The following is an 18,757-nucleotide window of genomic DNA, read 5'->3' on the forward strand; positions in this document are numbered from 1 at the left end:
GTGGGGAAGACTTGTCCTCAATAACAAGCGTCACCCCTGCCCGCAGGAGTCCCTTTGCACAGCATGCCACTGGGGGAGGAAGGATTGCTCCGAAGCGTGGGGTTAGACGTGGGCGGCAGCCTCTCCGAGGGTCAGGAGCGTCCAGCCCACTCCTGGGCTGTGACTGGGCTCGTGTGGCCTCAGCTTTCCCATCTGCAGAATGGACGTGGTGGCTGTTTCCTAAACTTCAGACTTTGCAATGTGTGCTGTGACCCTAGGTTTCTATTTACTTAATTCTTTCTCTTTATACTGACTCCATTTTTAATTACGCTTTGTTTAAAAACGCTCAATATTACTTCATTAAGTGGAAGATTCGGCTCACCACAGTGCAGTAGGTGACTGTAAAATCAGAGCACACGGGAAACAAAACAGAAAAAGAGTCACTCAATTCCAGCTGCAAGGCTGTTGGCTGAGGGCTCACGTGGGGCGGGGGTGGCTCACGACATCTGTGAAGAAGGGGGGTTGACAAGTGTCGGGGTGTGCAGACGTCCTCTTGGCAAGATCAGCAGGATGGCCCGGAGCTGACGGAGTAAATCGCAGGTGGGAGGTGGGGGCTCCTGAGCAGGGGCTGGACCTGGTGCCACAGGCGGGAGGCGGCGAGGTCCCGGGTGACGGGCCGCCCTGGGCAGGGACGGAAGTGGCAGGGACTGGTTGCTGCCCTCGGACGAGCCCAGGCCCGGCCCTCTGGGTGGGCTCTGGTGGGGGAGCCAGGCTGCACTGGGGGGCGATCAGAGCCTGAAGCTCGAGGCCACCTCTGCAGAGGTGACAGGTGAACTGGGGATGGGGGTGGATGAGGTCCCAGAGGAGAGAGGGTTGCCCAGAATTGGGAAACGCCCAGGCAGAAGGCGGAGAGGTGGGCAGGCTGCGGGGGAAGCACTGAGAGGGGAGACGCAGTGTGATGGGATGGGCGAGGGAGGGAGCGGTGTGTGGGTGGAGGTGTGAAACATCCAGAGGGTGAGGACAGAGGCCGGCCTGCACGTGTCTGTGTTGGGACAGAGCTCTGCAGGTGGACGTGGGGCATCAGGGCAGCTGGGCCCACAGCCCGCCTCCTGGAGGCCAGCTTCCAGGGCTGACCAGACAAGGTGGGGCTCGGGTTCTGCAGCGACAGCCTTAAGCCCAAACCCTGCTATAGTCCAGACATGGAGTTCGGTGAGGATCAGAAACAGGACACCAGCAGAAGCGCCGCCAGGTCCAGAGAGAGGGTGTCTTTTAGATAGGGGAAGCCCACGCGTGCTTGCGGGTTGGTGTGCACACACATACACGCACTGCAGACACACACACGCATGCCCATGTGCCCACACTCTCACCTGCGCACGTGTGCACGAAGGTGCGCGCACACACACACACACATATGCTCATGCATGCACTCAACCATGACACCCTTGGGTGTCATGGAGCTCACCCTGCAGCCACTGTCCAGAGCCGGTGCGGCACGACCCAGGCTCCCAGCTCAGACACGGGCACGCCTGGGCTCGCACGCAGCAGGCAGCATCTTCTACCGTGGACTCTGTCCACCTGCTAGCTGGGTGCCTGGGAAAGTGAGCACCCAGACAGCCGAAGGCGCTGATGGGAGGGCCGTGGGCACATGCTTCAGAATGCTAACTGTGCCCTTTTGGAGCTGGCAACACGCGCTCTGGGAATGTAGCCTGCAGATCAACTCACGCGTGTGCTGGTCCCGGCTGCTCTGGCAGCTGAAGACTGGAGACCTACAGATGTCCATCACTAGGCCTGGTTGAGTGGGGATGCCCATCCCACAGGAGTGGCCGTGCAGAGAGTCTGTGGTCCCGATGTGCTGCTGGGAGCAGGGGGGACACGAATACCCATGCTGGGAGTGCGCAGACATGTGCAGCTGGTGTGGCTGTGACTGGGGAGGGAACTGTGGGACAGAGCTCCTGGGATCGTGCTTTCGGTGGCCTTCTCGGGTCTGAGTTTTATCACTGGCACGTTATCACTGCTTTAAGAAATCGCCACGTGTGGATGCGTTTATGCCTGTGTGCACGCTCGTGTGTGTTTCCTGTGTGCCTTTGGGTGTTTCTATATCTGCACAGAAGTGGTTAAGCACCTCACTCAGAACGGTACTTCTCTGGGGAGAGTGAGTGAAGAACAAGATTCAGGGGAACACAGACATCTGCATCTTTATCTGGAAGGTTTTATTTCTTGAAAAGAAATCTATAGCAAGTATGAAAATGGTTCAGATTTGAATCAGCAGGCTGTGGGCTGTATTATTCTTTCTGCTTCTTCCGTGTGTTTAAAATGTTTTGCCTGAAAATAAATGGTAGTTAAAGAGATAAAGGGGCCCCCAGGTGAGCACCCGGGGGACTGGGTCTGTCTAGGACCAGAGGTCAAGTGGGCAGGAACGCGGAGAAGGCTGCCGGCCCAGGGCCTCAGGTGGAGGGTGCAGGATGGAAAGGTGATGCCGGAGGACTGGCCTGGGGGCCCAGGACCGCAAACAGGTGGGGGCTGGAAGAGGCAGAAGGCCAGGCGGCAGCCTGCGGCCTTCCAGGGAGAGAGGGCAGTGAGGCCTGCACTCTGCCTTCCCCTGGGCCCGGCTCCCTGGCCTTTGCACTGAGGCCCGGCCCTGCAGTCTTCAATCCCCTGCCTGCTTTGTGAGCCCGCCCTGAGCAGACAGCCGCCTCCCCAAGAAGGACTATGAGAGCAATGTCCGTGGCGGGGGGCGGGCAGGAGCTGGGAAGGCTGGTCACAGTGTTGCAGCTGCCGAGGGCCCAGGGGATACAGCCGGAGGGACTGGGACATGGCAGGCTTGGCTTCCCCTTCCTGCCTCTTCCAGACCTTTTGTACTCTGGATGGAGTATTTCCGTCTTTCAGGGATGTTGTATTTAAGACAAATAAGACAGAAGCTTGTTGGACTTGGAAATGGGGACCCCATTGGTGGCCCTGAAGGGAACAGTCTGAGCCGGGCAGCTTCGGGGTCCCTCCTGGAGGGGGAGGGGCGGGGGCGCTCTGCGCGGGACCCCCCGGGGCTGCAGGGGGGCGGCGCGCGGGTCACTGGGCGGCTGTCCCCCACAGCGCGGAAGCAGGAGATCATCAAGATCACGGAGCAGCTCATCGAGGCCGTCAACAACGGTGACTTTGAGGCCTATGCGTGAGTCAGGGCTCCTGGGCCCATCCTGGGGCCGCGGGGTGGGAGGGGGTGGACGGAAGGGGCGGGTTCTGAGGGGCCCCTCCTCACCTGGGTCTGCCCCCCAGGAAAATCTGTGACCCAGGCCTGACCTCGTTTGAGCCCGAAGCCCTGGGCAACCTGGTTGAAGGGATGGACTTCCACAGATTCTACTTCGAGAACTGTGAGTGCGGGGCGGCGGCAGGAAGAGGGCGGCACCCCCGGGGAGCCCACGGGCCCCCAGCCAGGCGCCCAGGGAAGCCCTGTCCCGTCCTCGCCCCACCGGGAGGGGGAGGGGTGGCCGGGCTGGCGGAGCGGCGCCGGGGGCGTGGTGCCAAGCCCCTGCCCGCCCACAGTGCTCGCCAAGAACAGCAAGCCAATCCACACAACGATCCTGAACCCGCACGTGCACGTCATCGGCGAGGACGCTGCGTGCATCGCCTACATCCGCCTCACGCAGTACATTGACGGGCAGGGCCGGCCCCGCACCAGCCAGTCCGAGGAGACCCGCGTGTGGCACCGCCGCGACGGCAAGTGGCAGAACGTGCACTTCCACTGCTCGGGGGCGCCCGTGGCCCCGCTGCAGTGAAGGTGAGCGCCCTCGGGGGAGGCGGGGCTGCGGAGAGCGGTGGCGAGGCGAGCGAGCGTGGTGTTAGGGGGCGGGGGCGCCGGGTCAGGGCTTCCAGGCTCCTCTCCGGGCGGCCCCGCAGGCGCCCACCTTGCAGACACCAAACCCGAGTCAGACGGAGAGCGGCCGCCCGACGCTGACCTGCCCGCCCTCGGCCCGCCCCGTTTCAGAGCTGCTGCGGCTGCTTTCACGGGACAGACTCGGTGTTTGGAGCCCAGCTGCCCTCGGGCGCACGGCCTGCCTGTCGCATGTTTGTGTCTGCCTCGTTCCTCCCCTGGTGCCTGTGTCTGCAGAAAACCAAGACCAGATGTGATTTCTTTTTAAAAACAAGACGACAGCCGCACACACAAAATTGATGTCGGATGAAACGGAAAAAAAAACGAAACAAGGGAAAAAGCTGTAAAAAGCCCTGGCGTTTGTGGGGCTTCGAACCTTCCGGCCGCTCCCCACCCAAGCTCCACGTGTCCGTCTGCTCCTGGCCTCCTCCAGGGACCGGCCGGGGCAGTGAACTTGTCTGCAGGGGCCTGCCACCCAAGGAACGGTGTTTGCTAGGTGGCGCCCACCCCCACGCGTCTGCATCCTCCCTGCCGCGCATGGCTCCTTGTCAGGAGTGTCAGGTGTCGTCTGGGGAGGGGCTGGGGGGGCTGAGCATGGCTGTCCTCCCTCCTGCTTCCCTTCCCTCCTCTCCTCCCCGAGAAGGCGCAGGTGCGAGCTCCCGGTGTCCCTGGCATGGGTGAGCAGTGCAGAGGCTGGGCCAGCCCCTCTGGGAGGATGCGAGCCCTCGGAGAAGGCCCCGCGGGCCCAGGGCTCCAGCTCTGGCCCTGTCGGGGCCAGGGAGGTGCACTGGGTCGGGCAGGGGGTGCAGGGGGGGGTCGCCCCTTATTTTCAGACCTCTCGCCTGGCAAGAGACATGCCGAGAGGACGCTGCTGGCTGCGGCCCAGTGTGCAGGGGACCCCGGGGCTGGCCTCCCTTCTGTTCAGGCACCTCTCCCTCTTTGCCCCCCTCCCCCTCCCCCCGTGTGGGAGTGGGGCAGGAAGGAGAGAGGGGCCAGAGGCGGGTGGGTGCCTTCGGCTCCCAGGCCGAGGCAGAGTCCAGGCAGGTGTTTGCTGAAGGAAGCTGCGCTTTCGGAGTCTGGGCCCAGGGCAGCAGGGAGCGGAGGGCCGCACGGGGCTGCGTGTGACAGGGACCCCTGGGGTTGGGAGAAGGCGGGCTGGGCTCACCTGGGGTCCCCCTGCGTGCTGGCGGGCACTGTGGCGAGCCTCCGGGATGGGCCACGTGGCCAGGGGGCGGCAGAGAGAGCCAAGGGCCGTCGTCTGGGTGTGCGAGTGGGTCTGAGCTGGCCCGCTGGGCCGTGGTTGGGGGGTGCAGGGGCCGTGATCGCAGGTGCAGGACCCCCTGCCCCAGTACCTGCCCTCTTCAACTCATGTTGTTTTCAACACGGATTTTCTTTATCTTCCCCCGCAATCAAGCCAAGGGAGGGGCCCGGAGTGGGGAACAGGACACAGGATGCTGGTCTCCAAGGGGACTGTCCATCGACAGACACTCAGAGTGGATGCTCACCTGCCCGTCCGCGGCTGTGCTCAGGACAGCTGTCCCCACCCATGGACGCGGGGTGAACATCCGCCAGGCTCCCTGGGCCTCGGGCAGCGGCAGGGCCCGCCGTGGACAGTGTGTGGCCCGGCCACCCTTGCCTCCTGGGGCCTCCTCCCCTCCTCTCCCCCTTCTCTCCACGGAGCTGCCTGTCTGGGATAATTTGGGGATTTTTTTTTCTGGGGGATAGTTCTTTTGCATGACCCCTCATGAGCAAGCCACACCCGCTCTTCTAGCTAGATGTCCGCGGTGTGGCAGCGTCGGCCAGCCCGCCCTGCAGAGGGTCGGCTGCCTGCGGTGCTGGCCGGCCTTTCCTCTTCTCTCTTTTTGCTGAGTTTCATTGTCTTTTCTTTCTGAGCCTTGTAAGTGTACAAAATTATTATTTTGTTCTGTCTCGGGAAACTGCAAATAAAAGGAAAACAGGACAAACTGCTTCAAGTGCATCCGCGTGCTCTATGCCAGGACCCTGCCGACCCCGCACCTCACGGCAGGTCCCTTCGCCGTGTGGGCCCCGGGCTGGCCAGGCTGCAGAAACCCTAGGCCAGACGTCTGTTCCCGAGCCCGTCTCGGTGGACGGCATGCCCAGGTGGGGCCCCTCCGTGCCGCTGCAGGTCAAGCTCTGCCAGCTGTCCCCACCCCAACCTCTGGTTCCACTGAGGCCGCTGTCGGCCCTGGACAGACCCCTGAGTCCCCACGCCCCCAACCTTTCCCATCACCCTAGTGGTCTCTGAAGATGAGGCCGGGAGAGCGGATCTATGTGGGAAGAGCCGCAGGACCAAGGCCTGCTGCCCTGTCCGGTCTCTCCCTCCACCCATCTGTTCTTCGGGCGCGTTGATTGGAACATGCGGTGCCCGAGGCCAACCCCGGCTGCTCCTGTGGGCCCTCACGCTGAGTTGTGTAGACAGCATGTAGATGGCACACAGGCCAGCGTGGATGTCAGACACTGACGTCAGAAGCAGAAGAGCAGTGGCTGCTGAGATGCAAAGAGGACAGAGCAGGCGATGACAACGGGGGCCCGGAGAGGCTCTGCGAGGAGGCCCGAACAGCAGGAGCCCAGAGGAGAGACCAGGGAGACAGAAGGATGCCAGGTACAGAGGCTCCCGGATGGTCCCAGACTGAGGGGAGGGAGGGAGGGAGGGAGGGAGAGAGGGAGGGCCCAGGGTCGGCACAGCCAGGCGGTCCCCACCAGGCCTTCCCTCTGCAGCTCAGCCCCAGCATGGAGGGACGCGTCACCTGGCTGCCCATGGCACCCCTACAGCGGGGGACACAAAAGCCTGCTGGGCCTCCCTCGGGAACACTCACCCTCAGCCTGTGCGGCTGAGCGAGTGCTGGCCACGTGGCTGCCTGGCCTGTCTGATCACCTGACCACAGAGCCGCATGGCAGCCCGGCCCCGCGGCTGTCTGACCACGTGGCCGCATGACCACACTGCTGCATGGACACGTGGATACACGGTCGCCTGGCCCTCCGGACATCTGCCCTCGTGGCCGCACACACTCAGGCCCCGCCGGGCGAGGGCTGCTGGGGCCTGCCTGTGCTCTGCTGTCCCTCCCGCAGGCCTCTTGGCCCACCTCGCTCCCAGGCAGACCCTGGGCAGCCCTGCTGGTACCCCAGAGGCACCCTCCTGTGGAGATGGGCAGCCTCGCCTCCACGCCTGGTCCCCAGGCCCTGCTGCCTGTCTGTACCTTACGCCTCGAGCTCACTCAGCACAGAAATACAGGCTTCAAAACAATCTGATACACCAAACGCACCCACCCAGGGGGTCCAAGTGACTTCTGATGAGACGGCTGCCGCTTCGGGCCAGCTCAGTCCTGTCCACTGGGACAGAACAGGTCTCCTCCTCCAGCCTTGGCATCTGGTTGCAGGCACCTTCAGATGGGCCAGGAGGCCCTCGATGCCAGCTTGTCGGCCCCGTGGGCAGTACCCGGCAGGGGCCCTCAGGTGTGCAGGCAGGAGGGAGGACTGCACAGGGAGCACCTCGGAGGATCCGAGAGCCGGGCACAGAGAATCTAGGACAGAGCCCGCGAGTGGAGTCTGTCCCCGCCGCCGCAGTATCTAGGGCTCCACTCACCTATCAGCTGTAATCCGAGGAGCCTTTCCAGGCCAGGCCTCCCTCAGGGCACCCGCCACTGCCTCCTCCTACCCCGCCCACTGCGGATTCTGAACCCTGAGGCGTGCCAGGACTCCAAAACCCAGAGCAGCGCCGGCAGGATGGGCAGAGGGAGGTCAGTGAGAGGGCCTTTCACTTGTCATTTTAAAAAGCACCTGCTTTGGGCAAAGCCCCCTGGGCCACGGGTAAATCCCCTGCCCTGGTGGGTCCTCTGAGCAGGAAATGCCCACGCTGCTCCCTATTCCGATGGTCAGAAGTAAGGCTGAAAACAGGCCCCAGGCCAGCGAAGAGACAGACTGAGAAGTGTTTGCAGACCGTCTAATGACCAGCTGCCGAGGACATTCCCTAAACTAGGACGAGAGTCCCAGGCCTGCAAGGATGCGGGGAGCACGGGGAGCTCCCACACCCCAGCAAAGACACCCCGCTCTGGAGGAGTTCCCGTCTGCGTGGCGCTGGCTCTGTGGCTGAGGCAGCCTCCCAGGCAGGTTTCCCAGGGGTAGCGAGGACCAGGTCACAGGGTTCAGAGCAGGGCTTCTCTCTGCTCTGCGGCTCCGTCACCCACTTCCTGCTAGAAAAGTCTGAGGGGAGATGACCACTTGGGCCTGGCGGGGAGGGGAGCAGGGGATGGTGGGTTAAGGGAGATGCTGTCTCCCCCGAAAGGAACTGCCCCAGGAGAGGGGGGACCCCAAGCTCTGCAGGCGCACAGCACGGAGGGGCAGGGCTCCCGCAGAAAGGGGTCCCTGGGGCTCCAACAAAGCACAGGACTATTTTGGAATTTCAAAAGTCAACTTTATCCAGATAGGAACCTTTCAAACAGAACACAGAGAAAAAGTTAGGCGGCAGTTACTAAAATACACTTTGCCAAACGACCTAACGTTAGAATACAAGAGGAGCTGGGGAAATGCCGGATGCGGGGTCTCGGCCAGCCCCACCCCCAGTTCCTCCCCAGTATCCTCCGAAGTGGGAGGAGAGTCAGTCAGACAAAGCTCCATCGTCCCTAAGGGGACGTCACGGCCGCCTCAGACGCCAGCGAGCAGGCTGGGTGTGCGCGTCTCAGGGGCACCCGCGGCAGCAGGACTCACGCGGGCAGGCTGCTTTTAGGCCAAAGTCCTCTGGCCAACGTAACGGCCGGAGAAACAGGGCAGCTGGCAGGTCAATCTCTTCAGCTGGGGTCCTCGGAAGCCACGCGGATCCCACCTTCTGGCCCAAGTGAGGGAACTCGCGGCCGCTGGCACCTCCTGTCGGGGCAGTGGGACCTCCCAGTTAGGGCAAGAACAGAGTGCGCGGGGAAGGACACCCAGGAACGAGACCACACTGGTTGACGCCACCTCAGCAGGGGCTTCCACGGAACTGAGTCCTGCAGGGGCATCCCGAGTTTGTGTCCTCAAGAAGCACAGCAGGGCCCCAGGAGGCAGTCTGGAACATGGCAGTAGGGCCCGAGGGACCAGAGAGGCTGAGAAGGGCCCAGAGCCCCCCGGGCCACTGCCTGGGCTGCTCTGCGTGTCTGTTTCCAGGGTTGGGCCTCAGAGCCATGGGCCTCGTGCTGCTGGGGGCTGGGGTGGGGGGAGGGTGCAGGCTCAGCAGTGCTTCTGCAGGGGGCTGGGCTGGAGTGTGGAAGGCTCAGACTGTAAGTGGGGTGCTGGGAGCCCCCGGGCTGGCTGGCACCTTCTCTTGGTGCCTGGTAGTGGTGGCCACAGTAAAGGTCACTTGCTAAGACATGTTTTAAGTCCCAGGTGATTGTCAGGACAGTCTTGTCACCAGAAAGGCAAGTGAAACCTGTTCATGAGAGCCTACAGCACACCCTGCTATGATCCAGATGTTCAAAGCCAAACCGCAAGTCGGGGCAGGCGCCCCTCCCCCACTTCCAAGGCATCTCTGTGGAACTCGCTGGACGGGCACTGCAGAAAGTCAATCGCAGCAGGAGCGCAAACAAGGTCTCAGAACTTGTGAAGCCCAGTGGCTGTGTCCTCCCGATGTGGACGCACTGGCCCGAGCCCCCATCAGCGCCCCCCACGCCCACCGTGGCCCGCAGCGGCTGTCCCGCCCCAGCCCTGTGGTCAGGGCACCCCACTCACAGGAGTGTTAACACAGCTAGCGTACAGATAAAACCCAAAGGTGTACTGAAGATCAACAAAGAGCTGGCTCTGACCCCACCGTGGGCCTTGCACACGTCCTTCCCAGGGGGTTAGAAACGAGCCCTGCAGCATCTACAGGAGTCACTGAGCTTTATGGTTTCATTCGGCCCCAAAATACACGTTTAGGGGGCCTCAAATTACTAGACATGTGAATCTGAATGTTCCCCACCCCCAGGTCCCTTCCACCCTTCGGTTCCTCCCACGAGCTCCAAAGCCAAAGTTGAGTCTGTCCCACTCGGGTCGTGCCACGGCGGGTCTGCTCCCTGGGGGCTGCAGTTCCGATGTGAGTAACGGTGGCGTTCCAGCGCAGGGGCCTCTGCCGGCTGCTGTCACATGATCGCACAGCACGAGTTTTGCTTCCGGGCCTGGAAAGAGACAAAGAAGAGCTGAAGAGGTGGACCTCGGCGCACGTAGCACTGGGAGGTCCGCGGGGATCGGGCGGCTTTACCGGGGGCTCCGGGAATCGCAAGGAGAGAGAGAGAGAACCGGCCCGTCCGCGACGCCTGGAGTGAAGCTGTCCAGGAGCAGTTCATACCCCTGAAGTTATTTTGTCCGCCTTCCGTTAACGCTATCAGTAAGGAAGTAAACTTCCTGTTGTTAAGCCAAGTACAAAGAACAGGAACATAAGTCGGGTCGGCTGAGTCTCTTCCTCTGCTCCGGCCCCATCTCCCCGTAAAGCTATCTGAACCCACAGGGGTGTTTCTTACTGAGGATGTCTTCAGAGAACAGAGAGGTTCACACTTGGTGTGTGGGGCCTCCGTCACCTTCCCTCTCGCCTCCTGTTCGCAGGTGCCCCCTAGCCCCACTGGCATCGCCCTCCAAGGCACACGTGAGCAAACGTGTGTGTGTGGATGGAGCAAGTAAACGCAGCGCCCCCGCTGTTCAAACTGAAATCCTTCGGCTGAAGGGAAGCTAACTAGGAACGTAAGAAACTCTCTGGGAAGGCGGTGCACTGCTGCTCCTCGGCAGACAGCAGGCATGCGGGGCAAGGCCCCTGCGCGCCTGGGCTCCCACAGCGCCCCAGTGAACCTGTGGCTACTGACCGGCCACGTGACTGACCGTTCCAAGGAAGACTTGCTTAGCGGGGAGCACGCGGCCACTGCTCTCGGGAAGGGGTGCCCAGGAGCAGCCGGGCCGTACTCACCGTTTTATAGAAGGCTTTAGACTGTATTCCCAGCACTTCGGATTTGGACACCAGGTCATCGAGCTTCTCGCCTCGCTCTAACAGAGACTCCATGGTGTTGTGCTGGACAAGAAGAAAAACAGAAAAGGACACTTTGCTCTGTTCACGAAGTGAGTAGACGCCAGCCCCCCCGTGAAGCTCAGTCACAGGAAAGCACTTCCTTTGGGCCCCTCCCCATAACTGGGACACCGCATCAAGACACAGTGTCCCAGACCTGTGGAGGCAACAGGACCTAGTGACCTTCCTGGAGAATCTAGAAGGTTCTAACTGGGACATAAAGCACTTCCCCCAAATCCTCCGCAGCACAGGCTCAGACAGCCACAGTCCAGGAGGGATCACCTACGCCTGTATTTATACACACACATTCCTACTGCACAAAACGCTTCCTGTTCCCCCAGGGTAACTGTGTCTAAATCGCATCACTGTCAATTCTGTGAGAGCACCTCTGCACTTAGGCAGTGCAGACAGACCCTTTCTGAATGGGTGAAGGGACGGAGGCCCTCAGAAAAGCCCCCAGCCCCGCTGCCAGGACCATCAGGAAGTGGCCGACTCACTCCCACCCCAGACGGCCATTGCTAGGGCAGCTGCAAGGCCCTCAGAGGCCTCTTCAGAGCAAGTGGCACGAACCTAGCTTTGCACATGTGAAACGGCACAGAATGAGGAGTGAGCAAAAATGTCCTTTATCTCTACACACAGCTGAGCAACTCAGATTTCCACCATAAAAAGTTAACTGGCTCAAGACATGAATGGGATAAAAGGTAGCATAACCAGTAATCCAGATTTTATCACTGCAGCCAGAATGGGCTGGGTGTCCAGGACCCATCTGCTCTGTGCAGTGGAGAGAGAAGGAAAGACAGAGAGCGTGTGTCCCCCGGCTCTGTGGTGCTCACATGCGCAGGTTCTGAAGCAGCAGAAGGCAGAGACAGGGCTCGGTTAGGAAACATGGAGAAACATGTCACGAAAGACAGAAAAGTGCCGGAAAACTGTCACATCTAACTTTCATTCCAAAGCCCCAAAACGTTACCCAAGGCGTGGTTTAGCAGACCTAGGCTTGGAGCCCCTGGGATGCTCTTTATAGAACACAGCCTCCTGGGCCCTGCCCCAGACCTGAGTCCAACCCCAGGAGACGCAGACGTGCATGAAAGCTGAGCCAGCGTTGGTAGGAGTTCTATATTTGGGGTAGTATTTGTCTCGGCACCTTTTCTGGGTTTTATTTTAATTTTGGGGGGCTGTGCTGCGCAGCTTGCGGGATCTTAGTTTCCTGACCAGGGATCGAACCTGTGCCCCCGCAGTGGAAGTGCGGAGCCCTAACCACTGGACGGCCAGGGAAGTCCCCTTTCCTGGGTTTTATATCCATCTACTTAGGCGTCCATTAATTGCCGGGCACCGGCTAAGCCCTCGCCCTAAGCCTAAGCCGGGCGTTGTCCTGTGAGCAGGGGCGTAAAGATCAGGATAAGCTCCCAGTCCTGGGAGCTCGCACACGAGTCAGGCTTCACGTAAACATGCAGTGACAATGCAGCGACATTCGGAAAGGGCCCATACAGCCTCCGAGTACCCTGGTGGCCTGAGTGCGGGGCGCCTGTGCAGGAGGCAGGCAGGAAAGGGAGGGAGGGCCCAGGGTACGAGACCACGTCAGGGAGCCTGCACTTTATCCTGGAGCTGACTTGGGAGCTGCTGAAGAACTTCAGGCAGAAGAGTGACAGATCAAACAGCTACTGTCTAGTGGACAGACTGGAGGGAGGTGGGAAGCCAGGGGTCCAGTCAGAGGCAGAGGCCTCAGGAATCAAAGCCAGTGCTGCTCGAGGGCCAAAGGTAGCTCAGAGTTTTAAAAAAAAGTTGAAGCAGCAATTACAAACCAGGAGATTTCAGCTAAAAATGCAGGGTTCCCGCTCTTCTAAAACAGGCCTGATTCTGACAACTCTGGGCCTGTATTTAGTCAGAGCGGGTGAGCCTCAGTCTGCGCCGAGACCCAGACCCTGAAAGGGAGGCGCCTGCCGGGCAGTGGCTCAAGCTAAGGAAGGCACCGCAGAGGCAGGACCACAGAACTCAGACCCGCCGAACCCAGTAACTACCCAGACAGGGAGTGGGGATGGGAATATGCTGGGTCCCTCAAACAACGGGTGCCGTTAACCAAGATGGGGCGCAGGAGGGATCCTGCTGGGGTTGTCTGAGTGAGTCTGGCTTTGAGGCCTCTGATGCACGGGGACAGGTGGGCAAACACCACTTTCAGAAAAGCGCTTCGACTGCAACTAAAACAAGCGTCGGCTGCGCGGGCTTGACTACTGGCAAATCTTTCTGCCCCTCAGTTTGGGGACTTGCTCTCCTACTTACTTACTTACCAGGATGATTTTTGTCTCATCTAGTTCAGCCTGCACTTTAGTCATGGGGTCAGCTTCTCGGGGGTTCTAGGAAAGAACCAACAATAAAAACGATGTCAGGACTGGAGTGGCCGCCTGGAAACAGGGCTCAAAACCAAGTGAGCTGGACACACTTCCAGAAGTGAAAAACCACAGGCTGTTTAACCACATGATGGAGAAGCAAAAGCCTGCCTAGGAGCTCGGGTCCAGGGCTTAATGTGGGTCCCTGCGTTTTTCAAAAGGACAGCAACATCCACATCGCCCAGAGCCCCAGCCACCAGGGCCGCCGGCTCTTCTGTTTCACGCAGCTTTGGGCCACACAGTCTTTACAACCTACCTGGTATCTACTGAGGTGACCGTCCAGGCCTGCGTACTGGATGGTGTCGGGGGATCCAACTGGCCAGTCTATCCTGTCGACCTGCCTGGAGAATTCGTCCAGTACCTGCAGGACAGAGGAGCTCAGCAACACGCCCTCCCCTCTGCTGCGCTCATCCGAAAGAGAGGGCCCAGGCAGGAGGGTAGAGGAGGATGGCTAACGGCAAGGGGAAAATCTAAGCTCAAGTTCCTCCTTCCTCAGTATTCTGGGAATTAAAAACCAAGGATGCCTAGCCTGATATGAACCTCATCTGGTGAATGATAAAAGTATTAGAATTTCAAACTACAGATTTCCACTTTTATCAGGTTACAAATTTCCAGAACAAAGGATATTGGCCCTCTAATTTTCCAAAACAATTCTTCAGAAATGTAATTAGGTCCTTTGAGTTTAAGCAGCCACCAGATTTCATGTGCTTATAAGTGTATGAGTGTTTTGGGGGATGTGAGGCCAGGGCCTTTGAGGAGTTTATCATTAGCACCACACAAACACACTGAAGAATGAGGCGGCGCTAGCCCCACAGCGGGAGAGAAGCTGCTGTAACTGCACGATGGGCCAGCAGGGGGACTCCTCGAGCAGAGGCACAGAGGTGGGGAGGGGCCCGGTGTGTGCTGGACGGGCCTGTCGGAGTGGAAGAGGGGAAGAGGGGAGGAGGGGGGGAGGGGAGGAGGGGAGGAGGGGAGAGCATGCAGTCTAGCGTGGCTCAGAAAGAAATGAAAGTCATGACTTTGAGGGCAGAGGCAGGAAGAGAGCCAGCAAGAGGAGTGACGGGGGCAAAAGCACAGCCAGAGCTGACCCAAGGGCCCCCTCCCGGAAGGAGAGATGCTGTGACTCTGTGGCCAACAAGAAGAGTCAAGGCAGCACCAGGGACACTAGTAGGGTGAGAAGCAGAAATCGGCAGGGGCAGGGGGTAGGGTGGGGTGGGATGGACGGGACTGGGAAGGCTCCCAGACTCTCTCTTTGTTTAGGGTGAGGAGAAAAGCTGAGAACAGGTTGATTTTGGACACACTATTTCGCCCCTTCCGCCTTGGGCCCTGTCGTCACTCCCGGCCCCAGTCCACACTCGTCTGTCCAAGTACAGTCCAGCCGAGCTGCAGACACACCTTCTCCAGCAAGGTAAACGCCACCCGGGATGGGTATTCATTGTCAGCAATGACCACTCCCGCCAGACTGTCGTTTCTCACGTAGACATGGCACAGATATTCTAGGGAGACAAGAGGCCAGACACACAGAGGGTGACGTGAGGGCTTTAGACTTTCTCACCACCAAAACCAGTCAGAGTGTTACAGTGCTGGGCTCCTGCCTCCTGGGCCAACGAAGCGGCTCTGAGTGAGGTTTATGGTGAGGCCCTGAACATAGGACAGCGCGTGTAGTTCTGACGGCAGCGCGGCCCAACACCTGCTGCAGGGCGAGTGAATGCCCCAAGGCCCAGCGTGCAAAGCCAGGGTCGAAAGGAGCACCAGTGGTGCAGAAACATCCCAGGTAACAGGGCCCCAGGTGCATGTCCAAGTCACATCCTTGAGCTCTAGGTCAGGCTTGCCTGTATCTTGGGAAGCTGCAGCCCTCTGAGGCTGGGCTCTGCTCCACTCCCAAGCTGATGGAACCCTGGCCAAGCCAAGCAGCCTCCACTTTCTTAGAAATCACCTGTCAGGGCCTCAGCCTTCCTCATTACAGCAACCTAGCCTGCTCCACTCTGTGGTGGGCCTTGGCGGGGACGGGGCAGGACGGGAGGAGGAGACAAAGCCCATCCAGAAAAAAATTAGCCACGACTGGCTGGTGTCTCAAGCATGTGCTGCAGTCATCAAATTATCAAAAGGTAGTCTATACAAGGGCTTCTGCAAAATAGTCACAATCCCTGAAATTAATTTTTGTCACTTTAAAAGGATTCAGAGATGACACAGCTCACCAAATGCCTCTAAAATAAGTGCCTCTAAGATAAATGCCTAAAAATTTTTACAGGAAACCTGAATCATGAAGAAGAAAAAACTAAGGTCAAGAGGAAAAAATAATGAGTTTCCAGATTCCTGGGCAAAAATCTAAGCAGCACAGAATACAGTATTACCTCCACAGGGCTGGGTGGAAATCCTTTCCCGAGATGTCTACAACTCCCGAGGGGAAAGAGGACACAGCAGGAAGGCCGCTTACTGCTCCGAGAGGCGGACCCTAATCTTAAGGGAGCCCAAGCATTTGGGGGTGATTTTAACCAGGCAACTTAGACACCAACAGTGGGCACAGAATCTTGCGTAACAGGAAAACGAGGAGGAGGGAAGAGAGCAGCTAGCAGAGGAGCGGGGTCCTGGCAGCCCTCTCCATCACGCGGCAACCGCTCCTGCTGATGGAGCTCCGAGCTGCCCGAGGTGCGGCGGCCAGGCCAGCACACACTCACAAGGCAGCAGGTCCTCTTACCTTGTTCCTTGACAGAAGCTCTGCTGCCTTTCGAGGAGCGCTCCACAATCAGCTGACTTGTGAAGGTCATGAATTCCTGAACGCTAAGAAACACAACACATATTACCTGTTCCTGTCACCTTGTCCCCAACACAGTGGAAAGGGACCTCTGAGCGTATACACTAAGGAGACGCTGTTTCTTGGTTTCATTCCTTTCCCTCCCAACCTTAGGAAGAAATAATAAACACCCTGTCAATGATCACAAATACAGGTAATTAGAAATCACCAAGACCATTCAAACCACATCTGCTTGCTACCTAGCTCGCTCAAACAAACCACTTCCAGACTTCTGGGGAACTTTCTACAAGTTATCCTTAATTTAACATTTTGGTCAGTGTATGATTTGGGGCACAGTGGAGAAGCAAAAGCCAGCTCCTGTTTTCAAGGCTCCACTAACTTCTGAGAAGCGGGGACAAGTAAAATCTGTGACAGAATCACATTAAGTGGCAAAAACTGTTCGGCGGATGCACAGTCAGTTATGGCAGCTGCCACTGGCTGAACCATGCAATGCGACACATGTCCGCAGTGACTGCTGGCTCTGAGAGAACAAGGCCTCCGGTCTGCTGGGGCAAATCCACCGTACGAGCCCGGGGCACTCTGGAAGGAATGCAGGGCAAGAGCTCAGCCAAGACGAGGAAACAGAAAATGGCTTGCACAGAGGCTGAGAGGGAGGAGGAGGTTCACGGGCCCAACAGAGACATGCGGCCGGCATGGAAGGGTCCCAGGTGACAACGGTCCAGCTGGAGGAAGCAGAATTAACAAGAAGCCTCCGACTGGGAATGCCATGTAAAGGGCCGTCAGCACAGGGCCTTGACTTGTGGAATCCACAGTTAGCCCCAGCAGATGTGGATACTTCTGAAACCGCACGGACAGCCACACAGATGAGTGAGGACTCCCGACTCGGGAGTGGACTTCCCTGGCTGGGATCCCAGCTCCACCACTTATGAGACGTGTGACCTCCGGGGCAAGGTACTTACTGCACCAGGCTTCATCTGTAAATCGAGATTTGCTGTGATGATTAGATGAGCACTTAGCACGATGTCTGGCGCACAGTATTACTTGTTATTATTATCTTGAGAGGGTGATAGGATCAAAATGATCCCTTAGAAAAAAGTCTGAAAATAAGGAAGTCCTTGCAGTAAAGCAACAGAGCTTAGAGTAGGACTATAATTAGACAAATGAAGAACTGCATTCATTGTGAGAGTCTGCATACAAGGGCCAGAAAAGCTGGAAAACCCTTTGAAGGTTGGAGGCTTGGGTTCTGATAATCATGAGGCAGGCAGGATGTAAGAGAAGAGGACTTATGAGAAAAACAATGAGCTCGGCTGGACTACGTGTTGTTTTAAGAGGCACTGGTAGAGATGTCCCGACAGTATCGCAGTTGTGTTAATCATCTGAAACTGGCCTGGGTATCGCAAACCAGTGAGGTGAAAGTCCTACAGTGAAATCTCTGAGGATATTCAGTATACATGGGGAGGGGAAAAAGAAAAAGTGAAAGAATCAGAATCAGCCAAGTTAGCTCCCAAAGTTCGATCACAGAAAAGAAGCAACACAGAACAGAGACTAGAGGTCATGATAAAGAAAGCTAAGAAGTACCAAGAAGGACCCAGAAAAAAGCAGAAAGTTTCGACAAAATAACAAGAGGAATTGTTTGAGATCCTGCCAGTAAGCCACTCTCATCAAGAACAAAACAGCCGCACTGAAGCAGCTGAAAACAGAAAACAGAATCCAGACTGCAGATTTCCCCAGACCCGGAGACTGGATGACCACAGACCCAGACTCCGTAGGGTCCTTCTCCTTTTGTGCCTAAGTCACCCCCATCCCTCCCACGAACAGGCTGGAAGTGTCTGTGGTAATTCTAATTAAATTAAAGTGCCTCACGAATGTTCAAAAGCTTGTAAGCCCTACAAATCCCAGGCTTCCTTCCAAATCTTCACCGTAGAACCCTTCTGTACCACGAAAGCCCAACCATAAAGAGCGTACGATTTGCGCTGGAGTCCTGGCTGGTTTGGTATCCATCTCTTGGGACCTCAGTGACTTCACCCATAAGATGGGACAGTATACCAATATCTCTCATACGGAACTGCTGGAAAGCCCCACCAGATAATACAAACGTGGCTCTTAAGGTGTGGCACGTAAGCTTCCTAGGTCAGCATCACTAAGTGGGCGTTGCTGGTTTAAAATATAGATCGCTGGGCCTCCACTGGACCCAGGAATCTGAGTGAACCTAGGGAATCTGCACTTTTTCAAAGCCCCCTAATAATTTTTATACGACAAAAATTTGGAAAAACCCTGATTACAGCATTACATTCTACGGTGAGATAAAGCTTTTTGTGATCGAAAAAAACATGATTCTTCAGAGGCACAGTCCGCAGGCCGAGGAAGAGGCCCCCGCCGGCTCCACTGCGGGAGGCCGAGCCCCGGCCCTCCCCCGATTCCGGGGCCGTCTCCAACCCCGACCCCGGGCCTCCCCGCCCGGGCGCCGCCCGCCTGGGCCCGCCTACCTGGACCTCTGGAAGAAGCTGAATGAGGACACGTCGTACGCGGCTTTGAGCAGCACCGCCTTGGCATCGCCTTTGTACAGGACGCTGAGGCTGTACAGCCTCATGGCGCCGCGCCCTCGGGCCGGCTACCCGCCTGGCCGCGGGACCGGCTCGCACGGAGCAGCGCGGCGCCGCCCCTCGAGACCACCACCTGCTGCGGACGGGTCAACCGCCGGCTTCCTCCGCCTGGCTTTGGGTCCACTTCCGGCTCCGGTCACGGGCCGCCGCCCGAGGCCT

The 18,757-nt window shown here is 58.4% G+C and overlaps 2 protein-coding genes across 19 annotated transcripts in view; one reads left to right on the forward strand and one right to left on the reverse strand.

Annotated features, from left to right (window-relative positions):
* The window catches only part of CAMK2B (calcium/calmodulin dependent protein kinase II beta), a 95,903-nt gene extending 90,094 nt beyond the window's left edge, over positions 1–5,809 (forward strand). For all 16 annotated transcript variants that reach the window (XM_082399805.1, XM_082399812.1, XM_082399810.1 and 13 more), the window contains 4 exons: positions 3,067–3,142; positions 3,247–3,341; positions 3,514–3,748; positions 3,956–5,809. In XM_082399805.1, the coding sequence (XP_082255931.1) occupies positions 3,067–3,142; positions 3,247–3,341; positions 3,514–3,746 (404 nt within the window). In that variant the 3' untranslated portion in view covers positions 3,747–3,748; positions 3,956–5,809. The remainder of the gene's footprint in view (positions 1–3,066; positions 3,143–3,246; positions 3,342–3,513; positions 3,749–3,955) is intronic.
* Positions 5,810–9,692: 3,883 nt separating this feature from the next.
* On the reverse strand, positions 9,693–18,733 carry YKT6 (YKT6 v-SNARE homolog). 3 transcript variants are annotated; one of them, XM_082399918.1, is made up of 7 exons: positions 18,482–18,733; positions 15,939–16,021; positions 14,636–14,736; positions 13,497–13,691; positions 13,142–13,207; positions 10,764–10,865; positions 9,693–9,984 (listed from the first exon to the last, which is right to left on the reverse strand). In XM_082399918.1, exons 1-7 carry the CDS (start codon positions 18,583–18,585, stop codon positions 9,949–9,951), a joined length of 687 nt encoding a protein of 228 aa, XP_082256044.1. In that variant the 5' UTR covers positions 18,586–18,733; the 3' UTR covers positions 9,693–9,948. The 3 variants fall into 3 exon arrangements, with proteins under 3 accessions (XP_082256044.1, XP_082256045.1, XP_082256046.1); XM_082399919.1 differs by having other exon boundaries at positions 13,497–13,601; positions 18,482–18,728; XM_082399920.1 differs by lacking the exon at positions 18,482–18,733 and having other exon boundaries at positions 14,542–14,736.
* Between the last annotated feature and the right edge of the window lie 24 nt (positions 18,734–18,757).

The sequence above is a fragment of the Balaenoptera borealis genome (genome assembly GCF_965194805.1).
Source record: "Balaenoptera borealis genome assembly, chromosome: 7".
NCBI lineage: Eukaryota > Metazoa > Chordata > Mammalia > Artiodactyla > Balaenopteridae > Balaenoptera > Balaenoptera borealis.